General features: G+C 29.4%; 1 protein-coding gene across 1 annotated transcript; it reads right to left on the bottom strand.

The window, feature by feature from the left end:
- Positions 1–248: 248 nt before the first annotated feature.
- Positions 249–13,831, bottom strand: Kdm5 (Lysine demethylase 5). The gene is made up of 19 exons (XM_011496041.1): positions 12,664–13,831; positions 9,396–9,612; positions 9,143–9,303; positions 8,783–9,074; positions 8,508–8,704; positions 8,139–8,417; positions 7,472–7,964; positions 7,219–7,346; positions 6,951–7,145; positions 4,571–5,025; positions 4,218–4,479; positions 3,292–4,120; positions 2,973–3,181; positions 2,661–2,885; positions 2,460–2,583; positions 1,910–2,319; positions 1,604–1,724; positions 1,385–1,527; positions 249–862 (listed from the first exon to the last, which is right to left on the bottom strand). Exons 1-19 carry the CDS (start codon positions 12,913–12,915, stop codon positions 752–754), a joined length of 5,103 nt encoding a protein of 1,700 aa, XP_011494343.1. The 5' UTR covers positions 12,916–13,831; the 3' UTR covers positions 249–751.
- Positions 13,832–14,626: the final 795 nt, after the last annotated feature.

Consider the following 14,626-nt stretch of genomic DNA (forward strand, 5'->3'; position numbering starts at 1 on the left):
ATATGCAATAAAAAAATTTATCGTTCTTTTTCTGTAACTAAAATAAAAGTAATACATATCAAGTACAAAATGAAATTTGTAATTGATTTTTAACAGAACAAATTACTTTTGGAAATTTACATACGTTAATAATTCCATAATTTAACAGAATAAATCTTGTTCTATAAATAATAATAAATTTATAAATTGGTTTTTACTTAACCATTTTTGTCTTTTTTTTTTTTTTAGAAAAATATAGTTATATGGATAATATGTTGCAGTGTAAACGTACAATAAATTCCATTCTCAATGATTTCAAAAATGATACATGTAAAGTTTAATTTTGAAATCCATTGAAAATGAAATTTATGATACATCGTATTTTTAAGATCTTAAAATGATCCTTCTGAAATGATCTACTAAGAAACTTGATCTTTAAACGTATCATACTATCTATGTCCTTTGTATTTAAAACATTACTGTAACGTTGCTAATTTCTGTCATGACTTACGACGCTCATTATCAATTCGCGTTAACATTGTTTTCATTTTCTTAAATTAAAAAAACAGTTTCTTAACGAAACTCGCATATATCAACCAGCAACATCTTATAATTTACTCAATATACTTTTTCTCGTATATAAATTTAAATAATTACATTTTTGTATATTAATGTGTACACACATCTCAGGTATATTATCGTATATAAAGATATTTGCAGCAGTTGTTCGACACGTCATTTTATCGTCTCCTTCTTAGGCCGATGCAGCCAATTAATAGATCCTAATAACGCTGACCGTCTCTTGTAGGTCCTCTTCTAATTCATCTTCAGTGTCAGTGACCTCACTATGCGACGATTGCGATGAATGGTAGTCCTGTTGACTCTGAGAAAGGGTAAACATGTGCATCCAACACTTACGCATTCTCCATATTAAATAAACTGTATGATAAATATGTACATCTATGTGCATATTTGGTTCCAATCCCATAGAAACCGTAACAGTTTTCTCATTCAACAGCTAACAGCTGAATTCACTTCAATTATCTGAACTTCCGAATATTCGCAATTTCCTCTTCCAATTTCCTTACTCTCAGTTTTACAACAGGCAGAAATTTCTTCATTTTTATGGGATTAGAAATATGGAAAGCCGTAAAAATTTTGACTATTCTCTTTGTAGAAAATTATAAATATTTAATCGAAAATTAAAAAAATAAATAGGCTCATTACCATATTTGCTCATACTATTAGGTTTTCTTTTTGGTAATTTTAATAATGTGACTTTTAGTTCACATGCAATTCATAACGTATTTCACACGTATTATATTGACAGACCGCTAGTAATTTTATTTGAACAACGAAAAAAAAACAGTTTTAAATCTATGCATTGTCACTTATCGTTTCCTACCGATGAGTTTATATCTGCTTCACTGCAATTGCGGCAAATATAATCATCTTCTTCAGCAAGCTCTGTACGATCCAAGCCAACGCAATGCATATGAAACCAGCCATTACATCCCCCATCACATTGTACCCAGTCAACTTCTCGTCCTACAATATAAAAATAAAAATTTATAAAATACTCTTTGAATAGGAAATAATACATTTAAAAATATAATCATTTTACCATTAGGTCTTAAACAGTTAACAGCAGCACAATCTTCCTCTTCATCAGATGTGTCTTGTTTAGTCTTTTTCCTATTTCCAGTTCTTCTTTTAGGTCCTTCATCGCTATCCTTTCGTTTCATCTATAATGAAATAAACACTAATAAAATCAAACCAATAATAGTTCGTTTTCGTTACTAAAAGTTGACTTTATATTAAAGTAAAGCATCAAATAAAAACATATAAATAACAAATTATATAACATGTTTTGTAAAATTTAAAATACTTTATTTAAGTACAAATATTTATCTATTATAAATAAGTATACCTTTCGTGGTCCGCGTTTCATTGAACCAACCGTCGTTGTCGATTTTGTTTCTTTATTTAATCCTTTGCGCTTCACTATAGGTTTGTCATCTATTCTTTGACGTCCAAACTTTTTCAGGATTTCAAATTCATCAGATTTTCGTTTTCGACCTCTCTGTTGAGGCTGTTTTTTAAGATCTTTAGATTCAGTAACAGGTAACGATTGGTCAAGTGGTGCATATTTACGTATGCTTTTCGAAGGAGTACAAGTCTGACTAAGAATTCTCCAAATGTGTTCAGTTTCATCTAAAGCAACTTCTAAAAGATCACCTTCCATCATCAATTCTTCTAAGTGTGTAGTGGTATTGCTAGACAATGTTACTATTTTATCTTTATCCTCTCCGGATGACGATTTTGAAGGAAATTTTGATGCTAAAATACAATACAATCATTCATTTGATCAAAAACAAAACTAATAAATGATTTTTAATATTATACAAATGAATGAAAAATAATTTTCATATAAATTTTAATTGACTATTTAAGTTAAAAAAAAAATACTATAACTATACCTGACGAATATGCGTGTTCATTACTATTGAATGCACTACTACTTGGTTCATCTTCATCAATAGTTAATATGTCATCATCGCTATCTTCATCTTCATCTTCTTCATCAATTCTATCATCATCATCCTACCAAATGTAACGAAAAATTTAATATTAAGTCAATATATAAGTAAGTTTATAAAATACAAATATATAAATCTTACAGGAATACTTATTACACTATCATCAGAATGTACACCACTCATAGAAGCAATAACTTGTACCCTTTGATGAAGTTCCGGATTATTCGCTGCTTTTTTTAATTCAGTACTTATGATTTTTTCAGTTTTTTCTCTAGCAGCAGCTTCTGTCAATTTTTGAGATAAAATGCTAAGTTTTGCTAATACTGAAGACACTTCTTCAGCAGACAGAGCTTGTCTCGCTCGATCCTAAATAGTAAAATATTGTTGATAAATCTAATTGATAAAATCTTGTGTAATAACTAAAATATATTTAATGTGTAAATTTTTATTTACCTGCCAATTCATTGCACGTTCTGTTAAACATTGTAAAGCTTCACCTTCTGGTAAACGCACGGGAATTTTTTGAAGACTTACTAAGAGTGATAATATAGTTTCTAAACGTGGCCTACGAGAACGTAAGCAACATGGACATAAGAATTTAGTCACTCTTGAACTTCGTTGCTTGCCTTTATATGGAGTTCTTGGTACAGGAACACAATTAGCTTAAAATAAAAATTAAATCTTTACAAATACCTAAATTTTAATGCAGTAATTTGCTTCCAAATAAGAAAATATTTCATATATATATTTAATTTTTGAATATTCAACTTACTGTGAAACCAATCTTTACAAAGTTCACAACGTAACATTTGACCAAATTTCGATCTTCGACAAACGCAAAACCTTGAATCATCCATTTCCATTTTACCAATATTTCTTTCTCTTAAATTCTTCATGGCTTCCATTTCACGTTGCTCTGCTAATTTAAAAGCAGCTACAACAGTAGCTGAATCATTAGAATCATCCAATTTCGTATCACAAACGTATACAGCTCCAATAGAATCTTCTCCTTTATTGTTTTTACGAGTTTTCATTGCATGTAACCCAACCCCAATTCTAGGTGAAAGTGCTTCCATTAATGTATAATGGGAATTTTTTCTAAGGAATGTTCTAGCTGTTCTTTCTTTCCATATTTTTGCTTGAGCTAAAGTTGATTCGAGTACAGGTAACGTTGCGAGATGGAGTGGAATAGTTCTACCTTTACGTACTAACTCATCTAAAGTATCATAATATGGAAAATTTTCTCTAGCTTGTACTTCTTCAACAATTTTGGTCCAGTTTTTAGCTCTATTTAAAACGTCCTTAAGATTACTTAATCCTGGTAAATATGCATCAATGCTATCCGCTTCCGTAATAAGTTCTTCGACAGATGAGATCGTTTGTCTATTTTTAGAAGCTTGAACATAAACTTTTGCTTTATCTTCCCAATTATCGATACTAATCATTAAAGCTTGAAGTTGAGCTAAAGCATTTTCAATAGTTGAATGCGGAGGAATATTCATTCCTTCTTCTATAAGTTTTCCTAAATTTTGTCTTGTGACAGATTTTGATTCTTCTTGAATGGATTTGACTTCCTCTAACCAACGTAATTGTTGCAATTTCTACATAAAATTAATAGATACATAAGTATAAATATTCATATATACACATTCTTAATAAATATAAAAAATATTCAAAGTAATTATATTCTCAATTTACCTGTTTTAATTTTGAAAGTTGTGGTAATTCAATACAAATTGAATCACCATATTCAATACACTTTTCAAATTTTTCAATATTGCAATCAATTTCCTGCACTTCTAATTCTTCTGCATCTCTTTGAAATTGAATCACTTGATCTAATATGTACTTAACACCATCGGCTTCTTTAAGTTCACAGCAAAGATTTGTAATTTCTTGATGAAATAAGGTAAGCTCTTCAACTGTAAGTTTAAATTTTGCATCAACAGATTGTCTTGTCCTATAAAAATAATTAAAAAAAAATTTTTTTAAATAATTTTATAATTTTATTAAAAACTTTTTTCTTTGTAATATTTATCTAACAAATTAACCTTGTTCTTTGTTTGTTACTCAATAACTGCCTTGCAACACTAGCACACTTTTCTGCATCCTGTACAGCAGTTGTTAAAGCAGTGAGTAATTCACTTTCTGGAAATTTTTTTATTTCTGCTTCATCTAATAATTCTTTTAATTCATTCAATTCAATTTTCTCTCCTTTTGGATCCATAGCTTCTTTAACCTTACTTGCCCACGAGTCAAATGACTCGGCTTTTAATTTTAATTTTTGCAACATAATTGGAAGTTCGTCCAAAGTATATCTATATCGTAAAGTATGTTTTTCGGGAGGACATTCACAGAGGTCTGTAAAATGCCTTAAACAAACCAATTGTGATTTGTGGCACAAGCAAGTCACTGCACTTAAAAAGCACGTAGTTTTACATGCCTCGCATTGCCTTTCGTCGTCAGGTAAAAGTTCAAAAGCCTCCCGCTCTGCTTCAGTAACACCCTGATTGACACCAAAACATTGTAAATAATTGATTTTAATTACATCAAATTAGAAAAAATTATTCTTTTCACTATTATCATTAAAATATTTAACCTTTTCTTTTATCATTTAATATATTTTTTTGTCAATTATATTCACTATAATACATATTTAGAGAATAGTTATTAAATATAATTTTAAATTTCCCTTATTGTTTATTGTTATTTATAAACTTTATTACTATCAGACTAAAAGAAATGTTAAAATAAGTAACTATTTATTTAACATAAATTTATAAAATATGATCAATTACTTTTCAAATTTGATATTTCTATTGTGATAAGGATTAAGGAATCAAAAAATATTATTTTCACGTGGATTAGTGTTCAAAACAATAGAAATCTTAGTAAATCACTTAGCACATGAAAAAAAAACGCTGAATTTAACACAAAAACTTTGCGCTACACAATACGAATATTATTACGTAGTATTCACATGTTATTATAAAAGATCATTATGTACAATCCATCGACTTTTGATTATTATAATCTAATTAGCGATGAAAGAAAATTTAAAAAATGACAAGTTTGAAGAATCGCGTACCTATATCCCTACTATTTATTGCAATTTTTAAGCAGCTGGCCGGCCGTTCTCGCTCCACGAAATGCGTCTAGCGTATTAGGTGACAAACATAACCTATACTGACTGAAAAGTTACATAATGCCAATTCCCGACACGAAATATTCAAACTAGAAAGAAGGTTAAGTTACTATACTCAGTTAAATATAAGCTTTCTAGACCTGTGATGTAAAATGTTTGTTCACTTACTTTAAGTAGAAACTGACTTAATGCTCAATACGAGTTTAAAAAACAAAGGCATGAATTTAAAAAAAGTCGACTATTGCCTTGCGTCAATGCGTTCTAAACAACAACCAAAAGTAATTTAAACACGTCCGAAATTACAATTTTAAGAAGGCTGATGCACTTCCAAATAAACTACACAGATGATTTGCATACATATATTTTGTTAAATTTGAAGCCTATATGTACTTATCAAAACATTCGCATATAAACGCGCGTGCAAGATTATTTGAAAATTGAGTTATGATTTCAGAGTGATATGATTCATCTTACATATTGAAAAGACATAAATATTCTCTTTAATTTAACTGTCTGTAATTTTTTAAACATTTTAAATAGTATTATTTATATTTTATAAGCATAAAATTTGAATGAACTTTATTTAATAATAATGCATCAAAATGAATTTTGAAGCATAGTTATTTTGAACTACAGTTATATATATATATAAAGTTACCAATTATAATTTTATATTAAGAAAATATTAAATAATCCTAAATTCACATTTGAATTAATAAAAATAAATATAATCAAATTTAATGCTTATAATCTTTTCTATCTTACATTAGGGTTATGAATATATTGTAGTTATTTATGAACAAATTTTTCACAATCCAAAAAACAAGCATAGTCTTTAAAATATAAAATAAAAACTCAATAGTTTTTTATGTTATATGAGAATTATATTATTTCGAAAACAATTTTTATAGTAATTTTATTAATTTTTAACAATGTTAAAAATAAAATATCTAATATTTAATTATGTATAAAAAATACTTAAGATTAACGACTAATCAGTCAAAATAAATTATTCAGTAATTTAATTGTTTGAATAATCCAACCAGTTTTATAATTACCCGAGATACATGTTTTGAAATATTTTGTGCATAAAATATTGATTGTACAATTTAAATTTTATTTTATTCATACTATACTGAACATGCACATAATTTATTATAAAATTATAAAATTATAACTGATAGATCAATTATTCACATTAGTTAATAAAAGCTAACTAGCTACTATAGCTGTGACGGTTTTATATAAATTTATGCCAATAATGATAAATACTTGATAAAACTTACCCATTCCAATAAATTTTTTCGTAGTTTCTTTTCATCTTCGACCATTGTCAGCATGTCATGATAAGTTGCAGTAGCTATTCCAATATCTAAGCTATCTGGCTCTAACGACATTTTACAAACTAATTCATCATGGGAAAATACACAGAAACGTCTCAGATTAGAGTAATGAGCAATACATTCTCTTCCTATTTGTAACTTTAAATATCAATAATAAAAATATTAATTATAAAATATTAAATATGGGTTATTTGTTTAATTATAAGCTTACCCAGTCTGCAGGAGCAAAGTTTACAGCTTCAGCAAAATTGTAACCTTGATTAAAGCCTGCATGATAGGCTCTAGGAAAAGTTACAACAAATTCACCAGCATGTTGATCTGTTCTAAATACTGGTACACCTATATTTAAAATATTTGATATCAGAAAGTAAAAAATTCTTGTAAAATTAAAAGTGAAAGTTTAAACTTAAAAATTTAGCTTAAAACAACATTTTGAATGCAAAGTAATGTTTTCTATTATATACCTTCACTCGTAAGAATATTAGGATTCATGATGGTTACTAATTGATGAAGCAAATCTGGTTGACTTTGAAAAAGTTCTGGTGCAGCAGATTTCATAGACCGTTCAAATTTTTCAGCTTCAGAACCGGGTACACCATACCATGTTTTTGGTTCACCCCAATGTAAATAATTAATAGAATAACTCCAATGGTCTTCATTGTGCCAACAAAATGTCGCAAAACACATTCCTACGTACATCCAAGGAACTTTCATTCCACTAATATCTGCATTGATATGACCAAGAACACTTCCACGTAATACTGGTAAATTATTTAAATTCCATGAAGATTCTGCATATTCTTGATCACAGGTAAAAAGATTGACACTTGTCTTTGTTGGAAAACCAGATCCGTGATCCATTGTGTGTAAGTCTGCTCCATATTCAACAGTAACATCTTCATCTATCGATGACACTATTCTCCAAAACTCCTTTTCTACAAGTTCAGTAGGCACCATCTGTAAAATGAATGCATACTTTTACTTATAAAATTAAGAAAGTACATAAATATAACTAATTAAACGACTTAAGATATAGAAATATATTAATATTGGACAAAAAATACAATGGCTATATGTATGTAATAATTAATTAATTTAAGTTGAAATTGTCATAAAAAAATCTTTCATTACATGTACTGGCATGTTGAAGTAGTCGCTTTTAAATTGATCCGCCATTTCTCCAAACTGTTGTAATGTGTATTCTCTTTGTGCTTGCTCAAATCCAAAAGCTTCCATTGGTTTCGATACTTCTTCAGCAACGCATTTTGGGCATCGCCAATCTCCTTTCGGAATTTCTGTTAATGGGGGCAATAAACAAAATGTATGATAACTATCATCACATCCGTCGCACAGTAACATATTTTCTTCGTTATCTCCTTTCCCACAATTATGACATATATATTTAGCAAGCTGAAAAAATAATTTATAGTTATTCTGAAATTTTATCATACATAAAATTTTTCAATTCAATTACTTAATAAATCCTTTTAAAATACATACTGGATCAAACTCATAGACTAGTTTAACTCCCCTAGTTTTATTTGATTTTTTGTTTGTTTCTTTGGTATTAAAACCAGCCATTTTCGGACCAGCTCCATAAAATTGTAATTTCTTAAGTTCTTTACTATTTTCTTTATCTTTTTCTGCTGCTGCACCTCGAGTTTTAATATTATCCTTTGTATCTTGTATACCTTTACCTAAACGTAACATTTATTAACATTCATATTATTTATAAATGAAAATAATTGATTATATACTTTTGTAATGAAATTTACCTTTAATATTATCCTTACAGTCGATCAGATTTTTGCCTTTCATGTTATCCTTCAAGTCAATGAAATTTTTACCTTTAATATTGTTTTTGCAGTCTATATCATTTTCCTCCTTACAATCTTCTTGTTTAATAGTTGATGAACATCCATTTTGTTTCTCGTCTTGCCCAGAAAAACGTTTGGATCGCCGAGAAAATTTCTCTTGTGGTGGTTTAATTTGTTGTCGTGATATAATTCCATGTGGTTTATAATCTCTATCTTTCTTTTCATTTGCCTCACTGTCTGGTTCAATTTTCTAAAATAAACAGAATTAATGAATGTTCATATTTAACATTAATGAATGCAGTAGGTATTAATTATTACTATATCGGCTAAAGTTTTCCCTTGTTTGAAAACATCAAATGGATATAAAATTCTTTCGTAATGACTCTTAAGAATACTTCCAACACTGCGCCCAGAAGGATAACCCAATTTATTTGCTATCTTTGCCCATCTTCTGTCTTTAGTCACAGTTTCAATTCCACCTATATTTAGTAAATTGCAAAATGTTAATAAAATTATATTTATTTAAAATTCATACTTTGAAAAATGTGAATCTTTGTTTTTATGTGCTTACCTTCATCAGTAACAATTCTATGTAATGAATATAGATCCAATGCTTTACGTTCGACTAATGGAATTTTTAAAGAAGATCCTTGAAGTTCCCAAAATTTTGCTATTTGATCCAAAAAATTAAGTTTTATTCTAGTTTTTGCTTCCAACTCATTTAACCTTTGTATTCTTGGAACAAATTTAAATTTATCCACATCTACAGCAAATGGTGGTTGCCAGTTCTAGAAAAAGATTATTTTAATAAAATATAAGTCTACTGGATTATAATTATAAATTTGTAAAAATAAAGATATTTAATTGTTTTTAAATAAAATATTTACAATGATATAATCTAAGCTTTAAATAAAAAAAACTTTTTTTTATAGGGTATTTAGATACATAGTATTTGAGAAAACCTTTTTACAAATTAAACATATTTATAATAAAGTAATCATCTTTCTACAAAATTTATACTTATTAATCATATATTTAACATAATATCAGCACTTAATTTTTGAAATTTTCAAAATTTAAAATATGTTAAGGATATATATTTAATAATAATAATAAAGAAAGAATTTTTATTTCTATAAAAATCTTAATATTTAATGAACTTTGTGTATGTCTTGCGATAAAAATCAGACGATAGGTAGCATTTATATTTAATAAAAATTCTGTTTTGTCTAATATAAATGACTAAATGTTCAATAAAATGTACACGAACAATATTTAAGTCGAAAAGTAATTATAAATTTTAAATAATTCATTCAATTTTGTCTTTAATATACTACAAATGTAATATGTAACAATATAATATTCAAGTAAATGAATATTATTAAATAAAATAATATTCTAGAACAATGATTTATTAGAAAAGTTTTATTTGAAACATATTTTCTTGTATTTTATTAAGAATTATAAAATAATTCATATTCATCTTCTATAATAGATAATAATATATATTAATAATACTAAATAAAATTTTAAATAAAATGGCTTTCGTGTATTATAGATGATAATTATAGAATAAGTATTATTAAAATAATCATAATATTAGAAGGAAATAAAATTGTATTAAGCTTATATATTTATTAAAAATTCGTTCTTTTGAATGGCATTACTTTAAAGAAATATAGTATTTATAATAATAACGAAACTTTTTTATTTCAATATATTTAATATTCATTATTATTTTTCCATTATATTAACGCAACATACAAGTTATCGTGTGAATTTATCTATGAAAATGGAAGATATATCAAATAAAATGTATACTTTATAGGCATAAACATATATCTTATGATTTCAACAATATATATATATATATATATATATATATACATTGACAGAATAAACAAGTATGTAAAATTTTAAAAATATTTATTATTTATTTGTATAAAACCAAAGTGTCAAAAACATAAAATAACTTTTTAGAAACGATGTGTATAATTATCACTGTATGGACTGACTTATATATTTGTATATTTTAATCAAAATCTATACAAATAAAAAATATATTATTAGAAATATTATATACATAAATTAACATAGACACAATTGAATCAATTTGATTTTTTTTTTTACAGTAAAGTAAAATCATTAAATTTTGAAACACAATATATAGTGTGCCTTTGTAAAATATATATGTTTTATAAATAAATGATTTTATTAAAATAATTATTTATCATTTCTAAAAATTGAAGTTTAGTGTAAATTAAATCGTATTTTATCACATATATCATAGGAAAGTGGACATTAAAATAGTCATGACATTAAAATGACATTTAAATAGTCAAAGTGTTAATTCGTAAAAGGAAATTTTTAAATGATTTTAAGTTTGCAAATGGCGGCGAATATTTCGTCATTGAAAATATATTTTTTCAAATAAGAATGCCCAAACATTGTTAATGTAGCGATATTGAAAACAATCTATATTGCAAACTTAATCGATATTGATATTATTTGTTATAAGCTAAATTTGAAAAAAAATTTGAAAGCGTCGATACAAAAGAAATAACCGATTCTACATGTAAGAGATCGATAACGAAGCTTGAGCCAAATTTTAAAAGTGACAATTTTTTAATTAAGATTTTAAGTTCTGAATATGTAATCTTTCCCAAAATCTTATTACCAGTTCTTATATATATCTTCTTAATGATGAAATATCCACGTTGAACGTGCTTCTAGTTACACAGTTTTTGTAGCGTTACTACAATCTATCTTTTATTTTTATTTTTTATTATGAAAAAAAATTGGGAATTCTTAATTTAGTCTTAAAATAAAAGTATAAGTGTATCGATATAAGCAGTCAACTAGTAACCTTTAGAACAAAGAAACAGTACAAAACCGACGCACAACGCACGACAACGCATAACGCACACTTTGGTAAGGATACATCTCAATGGCCTGAAAATAACGATTATCCTCACAATTAAAACTTTTATTTTAGATTAAAGAACATCCGAGGGAAAATATTGAGAGGCATTGGAGATTATTGGGAATGAAAAAGAAAAAAAAAAATAAATAAATAAACTCAAAGCTTATTCTTAAATTCATCCTCCCTTACATAACAAGCTACCTGTCATACATCGCCATCTCATATCATAACTCTCTCATGTTTTCTCTCTTTGACTCATTTGATCTCATAGCACATTGTTTTATTATTTTAATCGATGGACTAAAAAATACTATTGAATGTGATGAATGAGCACCAGACGGAAACGACACCATGGCCCATCGAAGCACTCGCCACAGCACGACGGAACCAACAACGGCAATGGAAAACGAAAGAGGAAAGAAAGCTAGTCGTCCAAGCTGTTTCGTTAATTTTTATTCCTCGCTACTAAACTCTTGTTGGATGCTACATCGCACGCTATTTGAAGGTTCTATTCAAAGGCAGACACGCGTGCGAAGAAAATGTTCGAACACGAATTTAACGTCGTTTATTCAAATTTTAGATTAAAATAATATTAACGATAAAATACAAAAATAAGACGAATCTTATGAACGAGAGAGGGTATGGGGAAGGAGGAGAGAATAGGGAGCCATTGCACAAAAGCCCAGAATTGAAAAATGTTTTTTGTCGTGCACCGTGTTTATCATAATAATCGCGCCTATTGCATCAATCGTGCTTAACACGCTTATTGATTTTGGAAGGAAAAAAAAATATATAAATCGAATATAAATAAATATGAATATAAATACGAATAAGGAAGGCGTGCGTGCAGGAGAACGTGTGGGCGTTTAAAGGGTTGGGGAGTCGGGCCAGCCACGATCAAAGAAGTACTACTTACTGGTGGCGGTTTGATTTTACAGATGCCCGACTTTTCAGCGATCGGGCGGATCTTCGCGATGTAGCCCAGGGGGTCGAGAAACTCTTCGCTCGTCGGCTCGAAAACCGGGGCTTCAGGTGGTATTAGGAATTCAAAGTCCTCGCGCTGTCCCATCGTCGAGTTTTCCGTGGCCCTCCTGCTCGCCCCGAGACTGTCGATAAACGGGCCCGAACACTGATATCTGTTGTTTCCCCCGTGCAGTTTCGAGACCATCTTGATGTGAGAGCAGCGACTCCGTAGCCTTGGCCAGCGCTCAAGAACGCGGCATCGGCGGATGGCAAATCCTTGCACAGCTTGTCTTTTAGCTTTCTATATCTACACTTGCACACTATTGTAGGAGCTGGTATTATATAGACATCCAAGCTCTTGATAACTTTTTAACTGTCATAATCCCGAAACCTTAATTCTGTACGAGACGACGTTCGACACTGACGGCACTCGATGACACTCGACAGCTACTCGGCGTCCTCGTCGATCCACAAGACCACGATCCACGATCCGTTCCGGAATGGAATCCGGCATTAACACTAAACAGTCAGTCACGAACTTTTTCCTCAGCCACACAGCTACCGCTACTAATGTGACCTGTGACCGGCAGACGGCAAGCAATAGGAAAGTCTTGCTCTGTCTCAATCGTCGACAATCATCTGGGACAACGTAAGTTGAAAGTCTGGGGCAGTTGAAGTACGAGGAGGAAGTGCAAGCACAGGCATCTTCCGAGCCACGAATCGTCGCCCCGTCTCTTGACTTTTTATCGCACGCACGTATTCCAGAGTCGAGCTCCTCTTATTCACTTTTTCTCCTACACGGATGCGCACGAGACACATTAAATTTTAGGCTCGATATCAATAATGTTTAAACGGCAATTACTAAAAACAATCAAGAGACTACTGCTTGTCTACTGCGACACGACGGAAGACGGACGACGGACCAACCGGACCAACGGACCACGGGCTCAGCCGCTAGCGGAATTGCCGCTGCACCAATGCACACTCGCGCACGCGTACGCGACACTGAAGTGGTAGGGAACGAGAGAGACGGAGAGAGCACCATGCGCGCGCGCTTGAGTGTTTACTTGTGTGCATACGAGAAAGACTACTTCCTATATTTCGGCACGCAGCAGCGCCACGAGCTTAAGCGTATGACTAGCAATTAGCAACGCTATAAGCCCCGGCTGCAATCTTAATACACAGATGGGAAATAGAAATTGACTCGTTGACACCTCGAATGTCGACCTCGAACGATCAAACATTCAGAGGTACATATAATAAGCTCCTTACCAAGGAACTTTTTAATAATATTATTATTTAAAAAGCAATATACTGATTCGTACGCTCGTGTTGCCATGCCTTCTCTCGATAACTTTCATTCTTTATGTATCCAGTCTTTTAATACCCATTGCCTAAATATCACCTTTAACATAATATACTAATTTCTTGATAATCACAATTTTTTACTCAATATTACATTTATAACTTATAGGTTTTCCTCATTTGTACTTGCTATTTGATTGTAAGAAAGCTTTAATCGATGAATTATAATATAGATGTACAAAATATATATCGACGATAATTACGTTTTTATTACGTTATTTGAAAATGGCTGCTTTTCACCTATCCCGTTAGCTTTAATAGAATTTTTAATACATCAATGTGCCCTATAATTTTAACTTACATTAAATTTTTCTTCGGCATATATAATTTATATATATATATATATATATATATACCTATCTTAATTATTTATATTTAAAGTCGGATAAATAATTTAATTTGTTCAAAATTTTAATTAATTCTCATGAAAAAAATTCGTATTTATTAATTTAAAAAATATTTATTAATTTTAATATTTGTATAAAAATAAATAACAAATCTTAATAATCACGCACACACCACACACATGTATACGCCCACATCACGTACGC

Source organism: Ceratosolen solmsi, unplaced genomic scaffold (genome assembly GCF_000503995.2).
Source record: "Ceratosolen solmsi marchali unplaced genomic scaffold, CerSol_1.0 scaffold11, whole genome shotgun sequence".
Taxonomy (NCBI): domain Eukaryota; kingdom Metazoa; phylum Arthropoda; class Insecta; order Hymenoptera; family Agaonidae; genus Ceratosolen; species Ceratosolen solmsi.